General features: G+C 38.0%; 1 protein-coding gene and 2 pseudogenes across 5 annotated transcripts; 1 reads left to right on the plus strand and 2 right to left on the minus strand.

Moving 5' to 3' along the window:
• Positions 1-458: 458 nt before the first annotated feature.
• LOC149154544 (elongation factor TuB, chloroplastic-like) lies at positions 459-3,259 on the minus strand (annotated as a pseudogene).
• A 140-nt stretch (positions 3,260-3,399) lies between these two features.
• On the minus strand, positions 3,400-7,821 carry LOC149154545 (serine hydroxymethyltransferase 3, chloroplastic-like). 5 transcript variants are annotated; one of them, XM_089439798.1, is made up of 12 exons: positions 7,657-7,821; positions 7,141-7,427; positions 6,488-6,683; positions 5,997-6,171; positions 5,786-5,903; positions 5,546-5,658; positions 5,261-5,383; positions 4,713-4,817; positions 4,492-4,578; positions 4,283-4,390; positions 4,101-4,173; positions 3,400-3,999 (listed from the first exon to the last, which is right to left on the minus strand). In XM_089439798.1, exons 2-12 carry the CDS (start codon positions 7,370-7,372, stop codon positions 3,707-3,709), a joined length of 1,623 nt encoding a protein of 540 aa, XP_089295924.1. In that variant the 5' UTR covers positions 7,373-7,427; positions 7,657-7,821; the 3' UTR covers positions 3,400-3,706. The 5 variants fall into 5 exon arrangements, with proteins under 5 accessions (XP_089295924.1, XP_089295923.1, XP_089295927.1 ...); XM_089439797.1 differs by having other exon boundaries at positions 7,141-7,463; XM_089439801.1 differs by having other exon boundaries at positions 7,624-7,821.
• Positions 7,822-24,403: 16,582 nt separating this feature from the next.
• Positions 24,404-25,728, plus strand: LOC149154546 (BAG-associated GRAM protein 1 pseudogene; annotated as a pseudogene).
• The last annotated feature ends 208 nt before the right edge of the window (positions 25,729-25,936 follow it).

Genomic DNA, 25,936 nt, shown 5'->3' on the forward strand with positions numbered 1-25,936 from the left:
TTGCCCTTAACATATCACCAAGTTTCAGCTCAGGCAATGAGCTTCACTGGTGCATAATATAGAGAAGAAGTCTCTGTACAATCCAACAAACATTAAATTATTAAAATGTTGGCCAACGATTATTCAACATTTCTTCCAGTCAGTGGCTCTGTTGCAGAATGATCGAGAACCTCGAAAGAGCTAATGGCACTACAAGGATCAGTTGAACTTACCAGCAAAAACAATATAGCATAACAAGGGATGTTTTCATTTTTCAGCCAAAATGCATACCCTCTAAAAGAAGCAACCTCTTGTAGAAAGGACCAATAATGAAAGAATAAGCCTGTAAAAACAACTTGAAGTTGTCGAAGCCCGAGCTGAGGCACTTCATTTATGGCTCTGCTTTTCCACAAATATCTGATTTTTCACAACATGGCATTCTTTTCCTTTGAATTTGCCGAGCTCTCCAAGTCCTCTGACATTATTGGAGATGTCAATTCCATGTTGAGAACATCAGAATCTGATAGTAAGTGTGTATCCAATGAGGCTGATCTTTCCACTAATTTGCCATTTAGTTCACCATTATGCGCAGCTGCCAGAACCGTTGCTGCTGCATCTGCTGCCTTTTCCATTGCTCAGTCTGTATCCTCAATCTCTTCATTTCAGCTTCCACAGCTAAGTTAGCAGCCTGTGCAGCCTCAAGCTGCTCTAATGATCTGTTCCCTTAATCCAACAATCTCCACAAACTCTCCAACCTTAATGGACCCTCTCTCAACTCGTCCAGTTGCAACAATACCACAACCAGTGATAGTAAAAACATCCTCTACAACCATCAGGAAAGGAAGCTCAGTCTGCCTCTGTGGAATTGGAATATATTCATCCACTGGAAACTCATAAGAACTCAAGAGCTCCCTGACCTCAAGCTCAACCAACTGAAGCAACTCCTCGTCATCAACCTGATCCTGTTTGTTCAAGAACACCACCACGTTGGACACACACACCTGCTTGGCCAGCAGGATGTGCTCCTTCGTCTGTGGCATAGGGCCGTCCACTCCTGACACAACTAGGATTGTGCCATCCATTTGAGCAGCCCCAGTAATCATATTCTTCACATAATTAGCATGACCATGGAAATCCACATGGGCATAATGTCTGTTCTCAGTCTCATATTCGACAGTAGCAGTATTGATTGTAATACCTCTGGCCCTCTCTTCAGGCGCCGCGTCATTTCATCATATTTTTTCGGGCACGGGTGCCCATGGAGGCTAAGGCCATGGTCAGGGCAGCAGTCAGGGTGGTTTTCCCATGATCAACATGGCCAATGGTGCCAATATTCACATGAGGTTTTGTTCTCTCAAATTTTCCCTGAGTTGCCCGGACTGTGAACCGGAACGACTTGACAGTATTCACAGAGGAAGAGGAAGGGGAATGGTCTCCAAAAGCGTTTGTATATAAAATTGGGTATATGAAATTGGGTTTTAGAGAGACTGAGAATGCACCTTGTGAAAGTTCCCCTCTGGGTTTCACCGGTGATGACAAAGCTGAAGGGACTGTCATTGCTCCCATGAATAACCCCGTCATGATTGCCATCATCTGATTTGCTTGAGAGCTCTCTGTGTTCTCTCTTGAGCTGCTGCCACAGCAATCTGAATGTAAGGAGAACCCTTATCCCTTGTTCCGGTAGATGTAGGCTGAGCAAAATTAAATGTTAATGGGCAACTAGGTTGTCACGAGTTCAACCGCCTTGCCCGATCAACCAGCCAGAACGCAAAATAGATTCCTAAATTCTAGGGCTTAAATAGCCTCAAAAGCTCGTACAGCATTTTTCTGCCGTTTCCCGAGGGGTTGCAGAGATCTTCAATTCAAGGGATGTAACATAATGCACAAACTCCATCGATGCTTGAATTGAAATTAACACCAAGATAAACCAATAAAAGAAAACCAAAAAAAAAAAAAAAAAAATTGAAGGATCAGATGATTACGCAGTAGTCACAAGATCGAACCACGGGGAAGAGATTTAGCAGATGTCGGAACTGCTCATCCTCCATGTTCAAGAATCAATTATCCAATCTCCACCAATTTGTGTGTAAATAAGAATTGGGTGCTGCTACTGATGAATAAATATGAATGGGTTACGCCGATCGTTTGCTGAATATATATGAATGGGTTACGCCGATCGTTTGCTGAATATATATGAATGGGTTACGCCGATCGTTTGCTGAATATATATGAATGGGTTACGTCGATCATTTGCAGTGTTCACAGAAGTTGAGAGTCTTGAGTTCAAGATTTGAAGATTTTCAATACGTTTCTACGTTTTCGTACATCCAGCATTTAAGAAGGTCACATGGGCAAATTTTGGTAAGCTCCAAGGTTACCAAAACTGATTGAGGTATGTTGAGATTTCCATTACTGTAACTACCGACTGGTGGAGGTATGTGGAGACTTCATTACTGTAACTACCGCCGCTTTTACTGTAACTAAATGATAATCCTGTAACTACCGACTGGTGGAGGTATGTGGAGACTTCATTACTGTAACTACCGCCGTTTTTACTGTAACTAAATGATAATCCTGTGTGAAAGCGAGCTCTGGGGCACTGTTGAGATTCGCGCCAGCTGTCAATGACGATGAATCTCAACAGTGTCACCAACAAGAACCCCACAATAAAATGCCTATCGGCATAATAATAGTAATAGATTATCTAAATAAAACCATTCACATCCGCATGCACCTTGGATGTGAGATGATGAATGCAACAATTTCATAGAGGCACTACTAATAATGGATTGCAATTATGTGATGTTTACATGAAATCTGTGTATGTGTAAATGAATGTCAGCGAACACACTGTAAAAGTATGTCAGTGCACACACTAATATGCAACTGTGTGATTGCCACAATATCTGCGACCTCAAGCAGTATGTAATATTGCTTTCCAGGCTTAATAAAATCTCTAGTCACAACACAATAAAGTATGATAATGGCTTCTAGCAATAACTTTCAACCCAAATGTGAGGAACAAAAGGAGTACCATACAAATTATGTAGACCTTTTTTGCCAATAAATAAAATATCAAACTCAATATCCATCACCACCAGAACAGAATCTGTTGATGCTTATACTGGGAAAGCACATAAATTCAGACAAAATGCAGATCTCAACATGGTTCATTGCTATAATCTACAAATGGGACCAATTCTTGCCAGCCTATGTGAGATGATGAATGTAACAATAAAATCTTATAAGCCCAATTGATTGCAAACGTGTCATGTATACATGGAATCTGTGCATGTGTAGAAGTATCTTAGTGAACACACTTTATGAAACTGTGTAATTGGGCCAATACCTTGGCCCTTGAGAAGTATGGAATATTGCTTTACAGGCTATATAAAATATCCATATTCACACCACATAAAGTAGTATAACAGCTTCCATACAAGTTATCAATATTTTTCAACCCAAAATTCTTGTTATGAACAAAAAGAGAGCCGTACATAATTGCCAATAAATAAAAATGGCAAACTCAACATCCAACACATTGGAACAGAATCCATTAATGCTAATGCTGGGAAAGCACATAAATTCAGACAAAATTCAGCTTCCAACATTATTCATCACTATAATCTACACATGGAACCAAATCTTACCAACCTGGTTATTGTCACTGAAGCCCAACCTAAAAGTTAATAAAGGACACTTCTGAGGCTGTGAGCACGTCATATCTCTAACTAAGATTTTCAGTGCCAACACCAGGCAATGGAAATTGGCTAGCAAATGATTCAACCTGCTTTTTGAGATCAAAAATGTTATTTCGTAGCTGGAAATTGTCTGACTTAATAAATTCTATAAAATCTTTTAATTTTGTACTTTGCACAGAGCCCTTAGCCTTAATGGCTATCTGCACCCCCTCGTGGATAAAATCTGCAACCTTAATAAAGTCATCCTCAAGAAGCCCACGGGTGGTTAATGCAGGAGTCCCTATGCGAATACCACCAGGAACCATAGCACTTTTATCACCTGAAAATGTAAGGTCTGAAAGTAAGCTATATCATCCCATGGAGCAAGGAAAATCAATGACTCCCTTACATCTAAATATACAAAGCAAAAATTCATGTAACCTGGTACAGAATTCTTGTTCAGTGTGATAGAAGCAGCATCCAAAATGTTCTCTACTCTTGCACCATCAATGCCCTGTCCAAGACCATTAATATATACCATGTTGCATTCAACCAGCTAAATCCAATAGAAATCAATATACAAGCAGGTTGTTTACTCCAGCATATGAACAGAGGATCCTTACCAAGGGCCTCAAATCAACTAGAACTAGGTGATTGTCACTACCACCAGACACCAAATTGTAACCCAAATCCATTAGTCTCTTTGCAAGGGCTCGACAATTTGCTACAACCTGCTAAAAATATTTTACTTTTGATCAGAAACAAAAGCCATTCACAAAATATTTTGCATGCATGAATTTTACAGAAGCTTAGACATGTGAGAGTGCTACACCTGTACTTGATAAGCCTTGAACTCTGCAGTTACAGCCTGCTTTAAACAAACAGCCAGCCCTCCTATGGTATGGTTATGTGGTCCTCCCTAGAAAGCCAGATTATTTCATGTATCTTTTAGAAACGCAATGATACAAAAAATCCATATATCCAATATTATGATATTAGTGAGCAGGAGAACAATATGGATGATGGAGGAAAGGAAGGAGAACTCAGACTGACCTGTAATCCTGGAAAAACTGCATTGTTGATAGCTGTCTCTAGGTCGACCCCCAATACTGGTTCCTTCCTGAAGAATATCATGCCTCCCCGAGGACCTCGTAAAGACTAAAAATCATAACCCTCCACTCCAAGAATATTTCAGAATGAAAAATATCAAAAATATAAAAACGAAAAGAAAAAAGTGAAACAATTGACGAACAATTCAAGGAACATAATGAGTTTCATCGAAGATTTGATCTAGTAGTGATAAGAAACAGAAAGAACATAAACAAATGGAAACAGGAAACTGAATCAGAGAACATGTAAGAGAATCAAAAGGAAAATCTACACCTCTTAACTCTAGAATCACTCCTCCTATGATGGGAATGACATATTTGTTTTAGTTCTTCACCGTTTCTTGAACATTAATGGGATTATTTTTCTTCTACAAGGGGGGGAATGGCACAGATGGATAGCATTAAGATAGATCCAAAAAAAGATCCATCTAATATAGTCAGATTTTAAATCGAAAGGGTGAAGTGCAGAGCAAATTAATAGCATCAACTCACCTTGTGCGTTGTAGTTGTTACTACATCACAAAAGTCAAATGGACTGGCCATTATAGAAGCAGCGATGAGACCACTTATGTGTGCCATGTCCATCATTAAGTATGCCCCAACTGTATCAGCAATCTTCCCAAACCACAAACTTTTTAGTACTAAAAAGCATAAAAAATCCAACATTACATACTAAAAGAACATATTAATAAAATCTACTAGAATAAACGTTGCTGGAAAGAGAAATTTTTTAAGGACTGCCATTATAAGATCTGTAGAAATACCCAGCTTCAATACCTGCCTCATGCGAGGGTAATCAATGTCTCGGGGATATGCACTAGCACCAGCAATGATAAGCTTGGGCCTAAAAAGGGTGGCAGTCTTCTCAAGCATCTCATAGTCAATGAATCCTATAACCCAAGAAAACAAACACAACCATTAACAGTTTGAACACTTCCCCAAAAGACTGGTTCAATATTTGTCAATCATGGAACTGTTTCCCTCCTAATTATTATTAGACTGGCAATGCGAGCTCACCTGTGGACTCATCTAGACGGTATGGCATTGATTCAAAGTAAATTGATGTAGCAGATACTCGCTTTTTTGCTGTCATGAATCCATGAGACAGATGCCCTCCATGTGGTAAGTCCAAACCCTAAATGTTGCAAAGCAATTTTTCACATGTTACATGCCCAAATAGGAATGATAATCTTATCAAAGGAGGTTCGTAGTTCAGAACCATACACACCATAATGCGATCATGTGGTTGGAGGAGAGCTGTATAAACAACAAAATTAGCTGGGGATCCAGATAATGGTTGAACATTAACACCCCATGTACTGTTGTCAAGATGGAATGCTTCTAGGGCCCTCTGCTGGCAAAGCCTCTCACTTTGGTCAATGAATTCATTGCCAGCATAGTATCTGCATGGCATAAATCCCAACCCAACACAGTAGTCAATAAATATAGAAAAGTGTCCAAAAATTGTATCCTTCATTGTGATAACAGATACTCATGCAACAACTACAGGTCTCAACACTATAACGCTGAACCCAGAAACCATTACACACATGTCAAACATTCAAACTAAAAAAGTAGAGGTTCAAAAGCTAAGTGAAACTGAGTTTAATAATTAAAAAAAGACCAAGTGGCAAGAAGAAACTGCCAAGCTGCTCAGACACAATCAAAATCATGACGTTGCCATTCTTCACATTCCAAGTTATAACTTCAGGCACTTACCTCTTACCAGGGAGTCCTTCTGAATACTTGTTCGTTAGACATGATCCAACAGCTTCCATCACCGCCCGGGATGTAAAATTCTCAGAAGCAATAAGTTCCAAGCCTCTGAATTGCCGCTGCTTTTCTTGCTCAATTATCGCATTCATTTCAGGATCGAGCTCACTCAGAGGAGGATCTACAAAGCTCTGCTTGCCCTCTGCACGGAGTAATCAACAAACTAGCTAAAGAAATCACAATAAATTTAGTACCCTCGGTAACTAAGGCACGGTTTGACAGGAGCATTAATTGTATTACTGAGGTCTACAATTTCTGTTTGCTGGCATCCCAGAGGAATCCAGATCAAGAACAGAGTCTTTATCAAGCCATTCACTAACCATTAACTCAACAAAACTATAACTAAAACTGAGTTATTTGGCATAGCTCATTAAATGAAAATAAGAAGCTTATTTGCAGCAGCTCAATTCACAAATGAACCTTCTAAGCACCTCTAAGTTGAACTAGATTCAACTGTGATCTGTGCTGTCTTCACTTGATCTTAAAACGGCAGGATGATCAAGGATGTCACACAGGCTATCTATACATGCAGCAATTTCAACCAAAAATAAATACACAAATAAATAAATCATAGCTTGAATGGCAAACAATATGCACACCTGGGAAGTTGCAGGGTTGTGCCGGCACGGACGCCGAAGGCTTTCCCATTGTCAAGCTTGCTGTGATACAAAAAGATTTATATGATGGGCACGGCCTCAAACCTCCTAGTTTGCTGCTTTTCTGTTGCCCGGGAACCCCCAAAACTAGTTGTGAAGTTTTGGGCATCAAACTTGCAGTTGGGTTCAAAGTATATTGACCCAGCAACCCCATCCCTGCTGCTCCACCGTCCATTATGATCTGCAATGAAAACGTTTTCACCTGAAACAAGAGCTATGCTCTGTGCCCACTTCAAAATGCGAAAAACAATCAAATATCGTGAGACCTGTGAATAAAACAGGGAAACATCGTTATATTTGATAAAAATCAATACTGCAACCATATACTATCATTTATCCTGCCACATCCTTAATATAAAAATATCCCAAATTGAGAGGACCTTGCTACATCTGGATGTTAATAGCATGACATATTTAAGTACTCACAGATTATCACCAAACGATAAGGATATCACAGACCTGAACAATAGCCCGGGGAAAGGAGCAATAAGAGAGTATGTGTTTTCAAAGGGTTACACGCAGCAGTCGTTCCAGTCAAAATGCTTGTGAGGCCCAACATTTATTCTTCTTCGCTTTCCCTATATTGATGCCAACTTTATTGTAATCAATGTTAAAATCTGATTTTGAAAAAATGCTTGCTTTCAAGTATCTAAATAAAAAATGCTGGCTTTAACCCATCGTATAATTAAATACGCCACTTGTATAAATATATGCCATTGTAAATGTTAGTGTTTTAAACGAATTTGATGGTACACCATATATACAGACAATTAGTGTTATTCGTAAGATGACTTCACACCTACAACAAATTATATTTATAAAATTTATAAAAAGATAATGGATGGACATCTAAAATCTTATTTTTTCCACACATTTACCTTTCTTTGTCCACACACATTTACTTCTTTTTTTTCACTATTTTTGTTCATTAGAATAGTATCTTAACACTTATTTTTTTTTATTGACAATGACGTTTTTTTTGCTCAAGATATGTTTTCTCATGAATTATGTTATTTTAAGATTATATTAGTACGATTAAGGAATAATTAGTATTGGTATGTTTGTTAATAAAAAGATTTATAAGACGTTACAAACAATCTACTACAAGTATCAGTATAGGTGTTGACGTTGCCACAAGAGCTATTACAATTTTTGTAACATCTCTTAATGTTATGTTGTTGCAATACCCGTCGATTATACCATTGTAACACTTATTGCAATTGTTATAACACTTGCCAGAGAACTATTGTAATACCTCCCAACAAGATAATGTTACTGCAACACCTATCATTAGTTGTTGTAACATGCTATTGTTGTAATGCATGTTGTTACAATATCTGTTGTTGTAACGCCTATGGCTGCCACTATTATTACACCACCACTACATAATTGTCACTACCAATTCTCATTGTTGTTATACTATTGGGTTGTTACACTCGGAGCCAATGATCTGCCAAGTGGATGGTGCATTGTTTGGAAAAGGACAAGGTTGCTAATTTGAGACAACTCGACCACACTGGTTAACGAAAACAACTCCAACCCATTTTGTCAACATCTTGACAAATTGATGTGGACACCAAGTCACTTGTTGGCATTACTATCTATCTTTAACAAATTGTTGTAATGAGAAGTGAGACATCTAGAGAACCGTAGATTCTCATGTCTATCTTCAACTCCATGATTTAAGATAAGGCATTGAAAGAAGTGTATAAAGACCATGCTCGATTCAAGTAAGGGAGGACAGAAATCATGGATGTAATTTCAATACTTTGATTCTAATTAATAACAAAACTATGTTTCTATTTTTGTGCTTTATGTTTTCATGACTAAATGTTGATTTAAGTTTGATATGCTACTATAACTCTCATCCAATACCTCGTTTAAGGAGATAAGGCCCCCTCCTTAGCCAAGAACTATTACAATGTAACCTAGAATAGTTATTTTTTGTTTAAGCTAAAATTCTTGTGTGTGTGTGTGGATATTTGTCGTTGATTTATTTCTAGAATTAGCTATATGTTATAACAATCTCGATTCATGCCCTTTATTTATTGTCTACAATTTGATTTGATTACATTTACAAATTTATTTATGCAGTGGTGTTATTCTTTGAATTTATAGTAGTTTAATTAGATTAATATCAATTGTATACAAAGTTGGAATTTATTCATAGGGTTGAGGGTTGGAAGACACTTGGAAACATAATCACCAATTAGCTTTTACTTTCATGCAATTTCCATTTTGAACAACAATGTGTGTTATTTCTTTCCTGCAATTTAGTTAGTCTTTACATTTCCTATTTTCCCATCTAGGGGTTACCATAGAGAGGTTTCTTATGCCAATGGGGTTAGATTAGCTTTCTTTACTATTTTTATCTAGTTGGGGGTTACCATAGAGAGGTTTACCATGCCAACTAGATTGGCTTAGATTCCTATCCTGCATCTATTGTTTTGTTCAGCTAGAGGTTACAGTAAAGAAGCTTCATATACCAACTAGACTATAATAGTTTTATATCTTGTCATTTATGTTTCATCCAATTGGGGATTACAACAGAGATGCTTCCTATGTTTTGTTGGATTAATTAGTTCATTACAATTAGAATAGTTTAGTGTGGTGAATTTGCCAAAAGTGCTTAAAATTGTTGTCTTGTAATCAATACTTCTTACTACAACTTCTTCATTGGAATAATAATTGAATAGATTACCTTGACATATATAATGCATGGCAGTTTGCAAGTTACATATAAGCTTAATGTTCCTAGCCTTTAGTGGTGTGTTTATTTTTTAATTTATTTTTTTGCCTCTGTGATTATTTCTTATATAGCTAGTGTGTTTACTTTACAACTTGTTTTTCTTTGAATTAGTGTGTTTATTTTTGCATATTTTGCTTGAGTACTTTTATTTTTCGATAGCATACATTAAAGGAAGGACGATACAAAGTGGTAAGATGAGAAGTAAGAACGTGCAGATTCACCACAGACTTCCAATGGCGAGTTCCTATTTTCTTGACTTCTAAGGCAAGTAGGTAGAATAAATTATAAATTATAGTGTTTTTCAAAGACTAATAATAAAAAAATAGATATATTAAAGGTAGAATTAGTAATTCTACAAAGAATCCCCAAGATATTAACATTGTAAGAAAAGCAATCAAATGACAACGATTCAACCAGCTAATTATCTAACTCCTATAACCAGCTCCTTGGCTAGGAATTGACCTACAAACTCAATTATTCCTATAGAAGCAACATCCTTAGACCAAGTAGAATACATCTTCCTTGAAGGAAGTATCAATACTTCAACAAACAAGTAACTATGATACTACTTACCTTAGAAAATAACTTAAGAGATAGACAACCCACTTGTAGGACAACCAGGTGATAATTTTCACATAGAAATGGCAGAAGAAGTTAACAACATGGTTGTGAAGGAAGAGGTTGTTGGGAAAAATACTAAGAGGAGGGGGGGGGGGAGCTCCTACTGGAAGGGAGCTACAACCCCCTGATCTTGTTTACATCTTCTATAGATAGGAATCTTCTACGTCCTTTCTGAAGGCTGCAACCCTCAGCTCCTTGTGGACCACTTTTCAGAATGTTTCAGACTGGATCCACCTGTCAAACAATCATCAAACAACCTGTAGGCCACCTTTCATCACATTTTCAAACTAGACCCATATCAACAATAATCCCAAACAAACATGTCAAACTGAAGCACTGAATCTGAGACACTGTAACACTACAAATCAATTGAATTTCTGAAGCATCAAATCATTGAATGTAGAACCCAACCAGAATCAACAAAAATCATATTTTGTACGCGACTGTACTGAATAAGACTCGCGTATGTACACGCCTCCTCTGTATAATACCTACGTACATATCTTAAATTGTTGCAAACTGAATCATGAATAATTGTAATGTTGAATCAATCACTGGACCATACATAGAACAATAACAAAATACTAAACCAATCACAGATCCCCACATTGTAGCATCATTGCCAATCAACCAACCCAATCATCATAGTCAGACACAAATCATCAAGATAGAGACATCATTGACAGACAACAGAAAATAGAGCAGAACTCATCAAGTGTCATCATCAAAGCGCATTGCAAACCCTAACATATATACGTGACTACCATAGTATAAATCTGTGTATGTATATGACTATCATGAATTACACCAGCATACAGATCTCAACAAATTGTAGACCATATCTCAAAATATATACGCGACCCTACAGAAATAGATTTGTGTATGTACACAACCATTCAAAAAAAACCAAGGCACAGATCTAAAGTCATTAAATCATACCTTCGCAATATCTGTCAAACCCAAATCTTGGCCCACACACTATCACAATCATACATCATTATATGCATATTCATACCATCATCATAGATCTATCATTGTTAGCCATGGACACAAACAGATTAAGCAATATGTATTTCTTTCATATTTATTAGATCTGAGTCATCTCCATGCTCCCTGGTGCACACCTGTTTCAGATCAAATCATTCATAAACAATTCATCACTTGCACCCATGACACCTTGATCTCCATCTCCTTATATAGTTTTAGCCTTAGCCAATACCTTAGGTAAATCCCTTGGTAATGTCATTAGTATTCTTTGACGGGATCAAATAATCATTCTTGCACCAATTACTATGGGTCAATACCATGGTCAAGACCCTTGGTATTCAAATTACCATGGTTCAAATTATGTATGTGACTTTCCCTTATAGGTATTGTGTATTTATGTGACCTTTCTTCATAAGATCTGCGTATACTTTCTCAAACTTCATCTTTAACATCCATCTGTCTGTGAAATGTCATTTCTCTGTCCATACATCTGTAGCATTTGTATCAATCTACATAACCATCATGTTGTCACAATGTTGACATCTTTATTAAGTAGGTTGTCATCAAGGACAATACATTAGCCATAATGCCAATAATCTCCTCCTTTGGACTTGATGGCAACCACTGTGGTGTTTGGTCATCACCTATAAATATCTACAACACCAAGCATTCTTCTCCAAACACCAATCGTCTCTCCCCATTTGACATTAAGGGCAAAGGACTAACCAATGCTGAAAGAAGGATTCTCTCCCCCTTTGTAAAGAGGATCGTTATAGGTCTGATCTGTTGAATATGAGAACTACATACTGACCATGCTCCCCCTAAGTATATTTTAAACCTTCATAATGTATTCAATAGAGTACATGACTTTATGACTTAAGAAAATATGACCTTTCCTATGATCAATGACTCTATGCTCCCATGATTACATCAATTACCCAACATATGGGGTTTACATATTTGACCAAAAAATTTACATCAATGTTCCCTTAAAATGAGATTACATACATTACATGACATGGTCCCAATAGCCCATATATCACTAAATTTGACAATGATTTACAACATGAGTCTTTTCATGACCTTTACATCAAGAGACATATATGACACTTATAACCAAAACAGGGACCTCAATAGTGAGGTAGCAAGATTATGATAGTTGTCAGCAACCATCATACACCATATAGGAACCTGCAACATGAACATTTGATTGCAGTAACATAGAAGCAACATGAACATCCTCATCATTAAGAAGTAAGATAAGGTAATGTAGCACCAGTCTTTCCAACATTATCAATAGGTAACCAAATCTAAAATGCTTCCAGCAAACCAACAACCAACATCAAAACTGACCATAGCATACACATCCTCCTTATCGAGTATATCAACATATAGGCATCATTCATAACTTTATCATTTGGAATCCATGTATCATTGATAACTAGTGACAGAACAACAACATATGAATCTTCAGTAGTAACAGTAGTAACATCCAGACATCAGAAAAGATATGCAACAAGACATGCTCAAGAAACCATAATGCCAACAAGGAACTATTAGGGGCATAACAACTGCTCCCCCTGAACCAATAGACTGCAGCAAACCAATGTCCGAACTAGAATATCAAACATAAAATTATGAAGGCATATAGGAAGCTCCCCCTGAATCCGTACCACTCTTTGAGATGTATACTCCTCTGTCTAACTCAGAAATCGCGTACATATGCGATTGTCCTTCACACCATCCACATACGAAAAGTAAACTATAGTAATATACAATCACAACTCCCCCTAAACATGATATACATGTTAGAACAATTAGCAAAGTGATGAGGCAGGAATCATTCCTAATTTCTGTCTGAGATATTCAAAGGAATCATGTGGAAGTGGCTTTGTAAATATATCTACAACTTGTTCTTTTGAAGGAACATACTCCAATTTGACCTTTTGTTCAAGCACCTCCTCTCTCTGAAAATGATATTTAATTGGAATGTGCTTGGTTTTTAAGTGCATGACAAGATTCTTAGAGATACTTAAGGCTCTAGTATTGTCACAGAGAATAGGTACAGGTTGAGGACAAGTGACTTGAATATTTTGGAATGTTTGGATCATCCATAGAAGTTGAGTACATCAAGATGCAGCATCAACATATTTTGCCTTAGCAGTAGATAAAGTAATGGAGCTTTATTTCTTGTTGAACCATGAAACTAAGCGGGGTCCCAAATAAAATGCTCCTCCACTAGTACTCTTGCGATCATCAATATTAGCTGCCCAATCTGCATTTGTGTAAGCATGAAGTGCAAAGCCTGAGTTTTTTGGATACCATGACCAAAATCTTGAGTTCCTTGTAGATACTTGAATATTATCTTAACTGTTAGGAGATGAGTTTCCTTAGGATTTGCTTGAAATCATCTAACAATGCCAACTACATGCATAATGTCTAATCCTGTATCTATAAGATAGATCATGATGCCAATCATAGATCTATAGTCTAGTTGATTGACTGAAGGAGAATCATCATTTTGACTTAGATTGCATCCTATTACCATTGGTGTGCATACAAGCTTGTAGTCTTCCATTCCATATTTCTTCAAAATCTATTTGAGGTACTTGGTTTGAGAAAGAAAGATACCATTCTTAGTTTGTTGAACTTGAAGGTCAAGAAAGTATGTTAATTCACCAAGTAAAGACATTTCAAATTCTTGTTGTATAACTGAAGCAAATCCTTGACTCACAGATTACACATGGCTTCTAAATATGATGTCATCTACATAGACAACAACTATCAAAAGTTTGTCTTTATCAAATTTGATATATAGGTTGCTATCTGCAAACCCGTTTTTGAAGCCTTGTTGCTGAAGATACCTATCAAGATGATAATACCATGCACGAGGAGCTTGTTTTAACCCATACAGTGCCTTCTTAAGCTTTCAAACAAGATTTGTATCATTGCCAAGAATGAACCCTTCAGGTTGTTCAATATAAACTTCTTCTTCTAGATCCCCATTTAAAAATACAGATTTAACATCCATTTAATATACTTTAAAGTTATGAAAGCTTGAAAATGCAAGAAACATTATTATGGATTCAAGTCTAGCTACATATGCAAATGTTTCTTTAAAGTCTATCCCTTCTTGTTGAGCATAGCCTTTGCATATGAGTCTTGCTTTCTTTCAAATTACTTCTTCATTTTCATTCAGTTTGTTCTTGAACACCAATTTTGTCCCAATAACATTTTTATCATGAGGCCTTGGTACTAATTCCCATGTATGGTTCTTTTCTATTTGATCAAGTTCTTCATGCATTGCCTTAACCCAACATTCATCTTTTCTTGCTTGATTTACATTTTGGGGTTTAATTGTGGATAGTAAGGCTAAGTAACTAGAAGTTCCAACAAGAGTTCTTCTAGTTTGTATTCCTTCTTCCTTTTCACCTATAATTTGAGATTCGGGATGATTTTTTTGAACATACCTTGAAGGAGTCTTTTTTGATGTATCTGTATTTTCATTTCCTTCTTCTTATGCTTCTCTATTTCCTTCTCCTATGACATTTTGGATTGTAGTAGGAAGAGGTTCATCATCTGTTGGTGCTTCTTTTTTGGTACTTGTGGATGCTTCATCAATCACAACATCTATGCATTCAACAATCTTTTGAAGCCTTTTATTATAACATTTATATCCCTTACTTCTAGAAGAGTATCCAAGAAAGTTTCCTTCATCAGGTCTAGATTCAAACTTTCCAAGCTTATCATCATTTTTGTTTATGTAACATTTGCTTCCAAAAAATTTAAAGAGTTTGACAGATGCAGGCTTACCAAACAAAAGTTCCTATGGAGTTTTATCATTGTTTACTCAAACATCAGTTTTGTTAAATATATCTGTGGTTGTATGTGTTGCTTCTCCCCATAAGGTGTGAGGTGTTCCTGACTCATCAAGCATGGCACATGCCATTTGTTGGACTGTTTTGTTCATTCTTTCTGCCACTCCATTTTGTTGAGGAGTCTTAGCTATGGAAAATTGTCTTTTGATGTCATGTTGTTCACAAAAATTGAAAAACTCATATGATATAAACTCTCCTCCTCTATCAGATCTAAGACATTTATTTTCAAATATAACTCATTTTCTACTAGAGCCTTGAATACTTTAAATTTATCAAATGCTTCATCTTTATGTTTTAGTAAGCTAATCCAACACATTCTTGTAAAATCATCAATGAATAATATGAAGTATTGTTCACCACGAGGAGACTTCTTTCTCATAGGACCACACAAATTAGTATGAATAAGTTCAAGTGGCTTACTTGAAGTAGCTTCTTTAGCTTTAAACTAAACTTGGGTTTGTTTACCAAATTGACATGATTTGCAGATGCTATTTTCGGGTGGAGAGATGTTAGGCAAGCCACGAACTTCTCCCATTCTGCTTGATTTGTACAATTGATAAAAGCTAAGGTGCCCCAACATTTTGTGCCAAAGCCAACTTTCTTTAGATTTACTTAAATAACGATGCTCTTAGCCGGCTTCTAAGACATAGACATTGCCTGGAGTTCTTGTTCCCTTTATTATGATCTTATCTGTATGCATATTTCTTGTTGAGATTGCAACAAGATGATGGAGCTTAGTGAAAAGAGTCGCCTTCACTAAGTGGGCCCGCAGGCAAATTATGGCGCAAGTTCTATTTTTGGATCCCAGCAGGGATGATCACAGCAGGAGTGACCACAGCAGGGATGATCACAGTAGGAGTGATCACAGTAGGAGTGACCACAGCAGGAGTGATCACAGCAGGAGTGATCAAAGTCTATTTTTAGACTGGCTGTCCAAAATAGAAAAGTCAAATATTATTGTCTCATAATAATATTTGGACTATAAACTTGATCTTATTCTCTTGGAGCACTTCAGTTTGAGCTACAAATGTGGCCCATGCAGCTGTCAGAAGGAAGTACGCTTTTCTTATGAGTCAGTTGAGTTGTTGCATGCATGACTTTAGTTAGAACTCAATCAGTTGAGTTTGGTGGAGTTGATTGTGGAGTTGATGGAGTTGTGTTCAGTTTGACTTGGTTAAACTAGTTGTAGTTAGTCTAACTGCAAATAGACTAATGATGAGTTGTTAAACTAATTATTAACTCATAATGCAACTATAGAATACATCAGTTAACTCAGTTGCATGTTAGTGCATGTTCATTTCAGCAGGGACAAGTGTTAGAGAATTAGATTGCAATCAGTTGTGACTATAGTTGTGCATCAGATCTTGCACAATCAAGGAATTGAGTATGCCAATGAGTTTGCTCATGTATTTGCCCAGTATTATAGCCTCTGCTCACGTCTTACATAGTGTGAGTGATTCTTTGGAGGTGAAATACGAGTTTGGTAAACCATTCTTGAGCAGGTATTGAGCAGTGGAGGCAGGCAAGCAGTGGAATAGATTTGGAGATCAGATCTTAGCTATATTGTGTGTAACAGTTGGAGCTGGTACTGGATTGCTTGTGATAAGCATTATAATTTGTAATGTTACATGTTCTCAATCATTAATATACAGATAGTTGGGGTTTTTAGTGAGATGCTTTCCCCGGGTTACATACTGTGTTAATGTGTGAATGCTCTTGATGTTTTATTGTTATTGATGCTACTAAATTGATGATCAACATAGAGGAGCTTATGTATTGTGTATGTATTCCGCAATAGTACATGATCATGATAATCTCTGTTGAATATGTGTTAAATTATTCAAAATTTCTACATGGTATCGGAGTTGCTTGATTTGTAGAAGAGATTTTTACAGGATATCAAGCGAGGATTGATCATCGGATCTATTATTCAGAAAGTGTTTACATTTTATTTCTTCAGGCAGAGTCTGTAATCGGGCCAGGTAGCCTCTGGATTCATCCTTCTTTTGGAAGGTGAGATATCCGGTGAATGCCCATACAGTCAATCTCTGTACGAGAAATATTTTGTTCTCACGAATTTTAGATCGGAAGTGGTTGAGTTTGAGCTGGTGGAAATTGAATTTGCAGCAGTGTTGTTGAAATGTCTTTCAACGAATTGCAAATGTTATTCCAAAGCAAGAGCGACTTGGTGCTCAAGGATAAACTCAGAAACAATAAAGGTGAGAATGGATCTTCATCAAAGGTATCTGATGAAGAGAATTGCGCTTTGGCTGCCAAAGCAAAGAAAGGGAAGAGCAAGAAAGCTTCTCAGTTTGGTGCGAAAGGCAAGAAGCAGGATATGTCCAAGGTGAAGTGTTTTCACTGTCACCAGCATGGACACTATGCCACTAACTGTCCGCAGAAGAAGAAGAACAAGCAGGCTGCTAGATCAGCAGCAGGAGAGGCTCTAGCCTCGCAGTTTGAGCTTGATTTTTCATTGATCGCATGCTTGGTTTCAAGTGTGATGGGATCGATGTGGTTCTTGGATAGTGGTGCGTCTTTTCACATGACGGGAGATAGAGATTTGTTCTCTGATCTGGAGGACAAAGATCTTGGAGTGCACATCGAGATGGGCGATGATGGTAGATACAGTGCGACCGGTATCGGTACCATTTCCTTTGAGAGGGAGTCTGGTAAACCCTTCGTATTGAAGGAAGTCATGCATGTTCTAGGATTGAAGAAGAATCTCATCTCAGTGGCGATGTTGGAAGACAAGGGGTATGATGTTGTTTTCAGCGAGGGAAAGGCTTTCCTGCGTAGCAAGACAACTGGTGAGACCCGGAAGATAGGGGTTCGAGTGAGGAACCTTTATCAGTTGCATGTAGATGGATGCGCAACAATGGTAGGCAAGGCAGAAGGATTGGTGAGCCGGGATGATGGCGAGTTGTGGCACGGGAGATTGGGTCACCTTCACCATGGGGCCTTGAAGACAGCAGATCACTACAGGGCTTCCTAAAGGCACACTTACGCAGTCAGATCAGTGCAAGGGGTGTACTTTGGGGAAGTTTGTGAAAGCCACCTTTCACGAGAAGGATAGTCGCGCCACGACGATCCCTGAGAGAATTCACACAGACGTGTGTGGACCTTTCTCAGTTGCTTCGACAGCAAAACACAGGTATTATGTGATTTTTGTTGATGATTTCTCTCGTAAGTGCTAGATCTTCTTCATGCAGAAGAAGAGGGAGACATATTCAAAGTTCTGTGAATTCAAAGCACTGGTCGAGAAGGAGTCAGGGAAGAAGGTGAAGGCTCTTAGGAGCGATAATGGTGGTGAATACATCTCAAACGAGTTCAAGGATTTCTACAAGGCAGAAGGGATTCGTAGAGAGCTCATAGCTCCCCATAACCCACAGTAGAACGGGGTAGCTGAGCGGAAGAACAGAACGATTGTGGGTGTTGCACGGGCAATGTTGCATGATCAGGGCCTACCCCTTCACTTGTGGGCGGAAGCATGCAATACAACAGTTTATGTGCAGAACCGTTATCCTCATAGGATACTTGGCATGAGTACACCTGAGGAGGCTTATTCTGGTAAGAAGCCTGATCTTTCTCATTTGAGGATTTTTGGTGCTAACGTTTACATACATGTGACGAAGGATGCCAGGAAGAAGTTGGAGCCGATCGCAGAGGTTGGGATATTTGTGGGGTACACTGATACGCCCCACAAATATCGTGTGTATTTGCCAGACAGTGGTAAAACTGTTGTGCGACGGGATATAAAATTTCAGGAGGAGAAAGTCATGAAGTGTTCGCTTGAGAGGGAGCTACACTTTCATGTAGATGAGGAGCTATTAGTTCCTAAGGATGAGCTTCAGGATGTGGATCAGCCAAAGGACGAGGTTCATGGAGTGGAAGAGACCACTCATGCAGTGCCAACCATCAGAGGGCGAAAGCGCTTGACAGAAGCTGAGCGACTAGCTCAAGATGCAGAGAAATTTGTAGGACCACCTACAGCCCAACGCAGGCAGAGACAGTCACCTGATCGGTACACTGGATACATGGCTCTTATGAGCAAGTGTGTTGCGACTGAGCCATCCTCTTTCGAGGAAGCTGTGGAGGATCCCGCATGGGTAGACGCCATGGTGGAAGAGTATGATTCTATTGTCAGAAACAGTGCATGGGAGGTTGTTCCTAGACCGGAAGGGAAATCAGTGGTGGGTTCGAGATGGATCTACAAAGTTAAGCAGGCAGTTGACGGGAGTGTAGAGAAGTACAAGGCAAGATTTGTTGCCCGAGGTTTTTCACAGATAGAGGGGATTGATTATGAGGAGACCTTTGCACCTGTCGCAAGGTATTCTTCCATACAGATGATTCTTGCTCTCTCAGCGCAGATGGGATGGCACATTCATCAGATGGATGTGAAGACTGCGTTCCTCAACGGAGTCATTAAGGAGGAGGTGTACATTGAGCAGCCCGAAGGCTTTGAGGTCTTCAGCAGCGAGTCGCATGTGTGCAGGCTCAAGAGAGCGCTGTATGGGTTGAAGCAAGCACCACATGCTTGGTACACACAGATAGACAACTATTTCACAGGACTTGGATTCTCCAAGAGCGAGGCGGATCCTAACCTATACCAGATTGTGGTGGAGGGTAAGTTGCTTATCATTGTACTGTATGTTGATGATTTGATTCTAATGGGTGATGAGCTGTTGATATTGTCATGCAAGAAGGATCTTGCTACAGAGTTTGAGATGAAGGACTTGGGCCTCCTTCACTATTTCCTAGGATTGCAAATATGGTAGCGCAGTGGTGGACTGTTTGTTTCTCAGGGCAAGTATGCTCGGGAGATACTGGAGAAGTTCAACATGCATGGCTGCAAGCCTGTTGATACTCCTCTTCCTGGAGGTTGGAGGAAGGAGGATGCCACTTCGGGAGAAGAAGTGGATGCCACTGTTTATCGACAGTTGGTGGGGTCACTGATGTATTTGGTCAATACACGACCCGATATATGCTATGCAGTTAACCAGCTTTCACAAGCTATGGTTAAGCCTACCAAGCTCTTCTGGAAGGCGGGCAAGCATGTATTGCGCTACTTGAGAGGCACATCGGGATATGGATCTTGGTACAGATAGGAGGATGCAGATTGGGCAGGGAGCTCAAGAGGCCGAGTATATGGCAGTAAGGACATCAGGTACCATCATATCAGAGATTGTGTGCAGCGGAGGATCATGTTGCTTTCATACATTCCAACGGAGGATCAGGATGCTGATATTCTGACGAAGGCTCTCACCAGGAGAAAATTCGAATACCACCGAGGCAGGATAGGGGTTGCTGATAATCCATCTCTTGTCGAGAGGGAGTGTTGAGATTGCAACAAGATGATGGAGCTTAGTGAAAAGAGTCGCCTTCACTAAGTGGGCCCGCAGGCAAATTATGGCGCAAGTTCTATTTTTGGATCTTAGCAGGGATGATCACAGCAGGAGTGACCACAGCAGGGATGATCACAGCAGGAGTGACCACAGCAGGAGTGATCATAGTAGGAGTGACCACAGCAGGAGTGATCACATCAGGAGTGATCAAAGTATATTTTTAGACTGGCTGTCCAAAATAGAAAAGTCAAATATTATTGTCTCATAATAATATTTGGACTATAAACTTGATCTTATTCTCTTGGAGCACTTCAGTTTGAGCTACAGATGTGGCCCATGCAGCTGTCAGAAGGAAGTAGGCTTTTCTTATGAGTCAGTTGAGTTGTTTCATGCATGACTTCAGTTAGAACTCAATCAGTTGAGTTTGGTGGAGTTGATTGTGGAGTTGATGGAGTTGTGTTCAATTTGACTTGGTTAAACTAGTTGTAGTTAGTCTAACTGCAAATAGACTAATGATGAGTTGTTAAACTAATTATTAACTCATAATGCAACTATAGAATACATCAGTTAACTCAGTTGCATGTCAGTGCATGTTCAGTTCAGCAGGGACAGGTGTTAGAGAATCAGATTGCTATCAGTTGTGACTATAGTTGTACATCAGATCTTGCATAATCAAGGGATTGAGTATGCTAATGAGTTTGCTCATGTATTTTCCCAGTATTATAGCCTCTTCTCACGTCTTACACAGTGTGAGTGATTCTTTGGAGGTGAAATACGAGTTTGGTAAACCATTCTCATTCATTCTTGAGCAGGTATTGAGCAGTGGAGGCAGGCAAGCAGTGGAATAGATTTGGAGATCAGATCTTAGCTGTATTGTGTGTAATAGGTGGAGCTGGTACTGGATTGCTTGTGATAAGCATTGTACTTTGTAATGTTACATGTTGTCAATCATTAATATACAGATAGTTGGGGTTTTTAGCGAGATGCTTTCCCCGGGTTACATACTGTGTTAATGTGTGAATGCTCTTGATGTTTTATTGTTATTGATGCTGCTAAATTGATGATCAACGTAGAGGATCTTATGTATTGTGTATGTATTCCGCAATAGTACATGATCAGGATAATCTTTGTTGAATATGTGTTAAATTATTCAAAATTTCTACATTTCTTACCACTCAATTCTTTGATTTGAAAATAACTTCATGCCCTTGGCCACACATTTGACTAACACTTAATAAGTTATGTCTTAATCCATCAACAAATAATACATTTCCAGCCTTGACCCTTTTCTTCAACAACACAGTTCCTTTTCCCTTGATAGCAACAGGTGAGTTATTACCAAAAGTTACATTATTTTCTTTCTTTATTTCATTAAAAGAAATAAACTTATCTTTGTCACCTGTCATATGCTTTGAACATTCATTGTCAATGTACCATAGATTTTCTTGATCTCCTACATACAAATCTAGACCACAATTTTCAGTATCTGTAATTTTCTTTTTCCATACCTTGGGTGGTATTATCTTCTGTTCATGTTGGTAAGATGGTCCCATTCTGCTTCTGCATTCAGTTTCTTTATGACCAAAGTTATTGCAAAGAGAACATTCAATTTCATTTTGAAGAGGTGAAAAAACATCATAAGAAGATTTCTTTGACCCGATCTCATTCTTTTGTTTTCTTGCTTCTCTAGTCACAATAGTTTTATAAGCAACACAATGAACAACTTTGTGACCAAAATTGTGACAAGTGAAGTATTGAACATTGAAGTAGGAATACCCGGGAGTATAATACCTTCTTGAGTAGCTTGCTCTTTAATTATGGTAAGGTTGTTTTGCATGATAAGGATTTGATCCTCCATTCTTTTGTTGAGAACTACAATTATGGTGATTGCTTCCTTTTATTGCATTGATGTAGTTTTCTATACATGTTTCAGAAGATTTCATAGTTTTTTATCTTTCACCATTTGAACTATATCTGAAACCTGTCTTGATTAGAGGAGAGAGTTGCACTTTGATGATTTCTTCTAAAGTCTCAGATCCTTTAGCAAATCTAAAATTTAGAGCCTTTGTTTTCTCAAGTTCCTTTCTTAGACCCACTATTTCAAGTTCTAAATTTTTACAGTGCCTTTCCTTTTATAGAACTTGTTTCTTCAAACCTTCTTCAGCTGATTTAGCTTCTTCTAAACATATTTTTCGTTGAGTTATTTCTTCAACAAGAGTATTTTCCTTATATATACAATTTTCCTTTTCTTCTAGAGCATCCATAAAAACATCATCAGATTCATCCACACATTTTTCTTCAAATTCCATAAGCAACTGATAATCTTGATCAGATTCAACATCCTCATTATTGGAAGAATATTCATTATCTTCATGAGTATAAAAGCTTTTCTTGCTATCAAAACTTCTTTTAACATTCCCTTTTGGAACATTCTTCCCTTTCTCATGATTTTCTTTATAAGGACATTTAGCAGCATAGTGACCTACTCTTCCATAGGAAAAACATTTAAAAGGAAGCTTACCTCTAAACCTGTCAGTTCATACCTAAAGTTTCTTCAAAAATTTCACTTCTTCATTTGAAATGCAACATGTTTCCTTAAGCTCTCCCTTTTCCTTCCCTTTATATGTAGCCTTGAATGTTTCTTCTCTGATATTTGATGGACCTCCTTTTCTCATTTCATAAGTTGTTAAAATCCCATGGAGCTGTTCAATAGTGAGATTCTTCAAATCCTGCATTTCTTCAATGGCAGAGACTTTGGAATCAAATTTTGAGGTTAGAGATCTTAGAATTTTCTCAAAAACAGTAGAATCCTTTATTTCATCACCAAGATTTTTCATTGAGTTAATGATCTCATCTACTCTAAGGAAAAAGCTTGCAATACTTTCATCATCATGCATTCTAAGAGTCTCATATTGAATTCTAAATGTTTGAAGTTTAGCGCTTTTTACCTTAGTGTCACCTTCATAGCTTTGGATAATCTTGTCACTTGCATGACCTTCACAAATTTTGATTCAGCCAAGCTTCCTAAGAGAGCATTGACTGCCTTTGCATTGGTCTCATAATGTTTCTTCCCTGCATCATCTGTGGGAATGGAGGATGGGTATTGATATCCACCTTCAACCATTGCCCATACATCGGATCCAAGCGACTGCTGACTTTCCAAAATACAAAGTTAGTTCCATTAAACAAAGGTGGCTTAATAGAAAATTCTCCTTCTTGACTACTCATCTTGATGGATCTCCCTTTAAGTGATCAAGCTTCTTCTGAGGGACCTACTCTGATTCCAAGTGTTGGGAAAACTACTGAGAGGGGGGGTGGTGAATCAGTGTTTTAAACTCTAACTTTCAAATTTTATATTCTGAAATATGTACGCTACTATTCATAAAGAAACCTGCATATGTACGCTACTTCAGAGAAAGAAACCAACATATATCCAGTTTACTAAATTTTCATGTGTTCTATCAGATGACTATCTTTAATCATTGCATTGATCTGGTAGAGACGGAAAACATATTTCTATTCAATATATTTAATAAAGTTTCTTTAGACATCCCGATGAGACTTTCTCCTTTACCTAAAATTCATCCTTCTCACCCGACATCAATTTGCTCCATTGCAGCGATGAGATGGTTTCAACCAAAGTGGAATGGCATAGCTCATTTATGCTAGAATTGTTGGAAGCAAAAAACCTAATTGGTGCAAACATAAATGGCACATTGGATCTTGATGTTGTCATCACTTGTGACTCACAGAAACGTTTTAGTTCCACAGTTCTTGGTTTAAGGAATCCAATATAGGGAGAAGAATTTGATTTTTATGTTGAAGAGCTTCTTGTGAAGATTAATGTAACAATCTATGGTTGGGATATCATCTATAAAAGTAAAATTTTCATCTCAGTGACACTCATAATGGATGATGAAGGTCAAAGTGAGGCTATTTGGCACTCACTAGATAGTTCATTGGCCTAATGTTTTCATGCATAAAAGTGCAAAGAAGTTTCCTATCAATTTTTAGGAATTCTCAATGGGTTTGTAGGAGTTGTGGCACAATGAAGGTTGTTTGAAGATAAACAAGAGCGCATGGTAGTCCACCAAAAACTTGGGCCTTTGTAAACAATTTTTGATGTACCAGCAAATGAGGTGGTTGAACACAACTACTCATATGTATTAGAAAGATCAGTGTTATATAATGGGTGAACATATGTCTTAGCATGGCACATTTTCTTTCACTCAAATGTTTTTTCAAAGCAAATGGTGGTGATTTTCCCATTTGGAGATATTAAAGAGATTAATAAAATTCAACATGAATTCATTAACCCTTTAATCACTATAATTCTCCAGGTTGGTGATGGGGCCCAAGGAGTACTTCTATTACCAAGTACATGTGGAAGCGCTAAATATAAGATTGAATCTTTTTAGAATCAAAATTATGTACATAAAACTCTCCAGAGGGCAGTTAAAAAGTATGCTTTACATGCACATAACAACTCAATTAAGGCTTTTATAAAGCTAGTGAGTTGATGGAATCCACCCAATATGACACTACACTCTGAGACATTGATCAAACATTCCAATCTTTCATTAAGGAGGATTTTTTGGTTCCTATAATCACCAAGGAGGTTTTCCCTTGTATAGCAAAGTAGTTTTTCAACAAGTTCTTGAATGATGATTTTAAATTTACCCATCAATATTGTGTTGAGCATAAGGATACACACATTGAGTTAGAGAAATGGCATGTTCTTGATGAGTGCAATGGGATAATTCGAGAGATATCCTTCAGATCAATATGCAACAATCCTATGTGTCCCCCAGATACTGCTATGACAAAGTTTCAACATTTAGTTGGTTCCCATTACTACAAATTGGTTTTCTTGGTGATGGTCAGAGTTTGTCTTCTAGGTTTTGACTTAGATGTTTACTATGTCAAAGGAAACAATATAAATTCTGCGTAGGAGGTGCACGGTGCTTGTGGGATGTCAGGCTCAAAAGTTACTAGCATTTCACATTCATTTGAATCATTCTCCTTAAGCTCGCTAGCATCATTTGGCATCCTTATGGCATCATACTTCTTGATACATTATTTGTTTGCAAGCCAAACCGAGCATGTTGGAGCTTTGTATTTTGTGTTTCTAGCTATACATTTGGTATCTAAGGGTACCA

Source organism: Pinus tabuliformis, chromosome 9 (genome assembly GCF_031772625.1).
Source record: "Pinus tabuliformis cultivar Carrire ecotype Pingquan chromosome 9, CPIR1, whole genome shotgun sequence".
Classification (NCBI taxonomy): Eukaryota; Viridiplantae; Streptophyta; class Pinopsida; order Pinales; family Pinaceae; genus Pinus; species Pinus tabuliformis.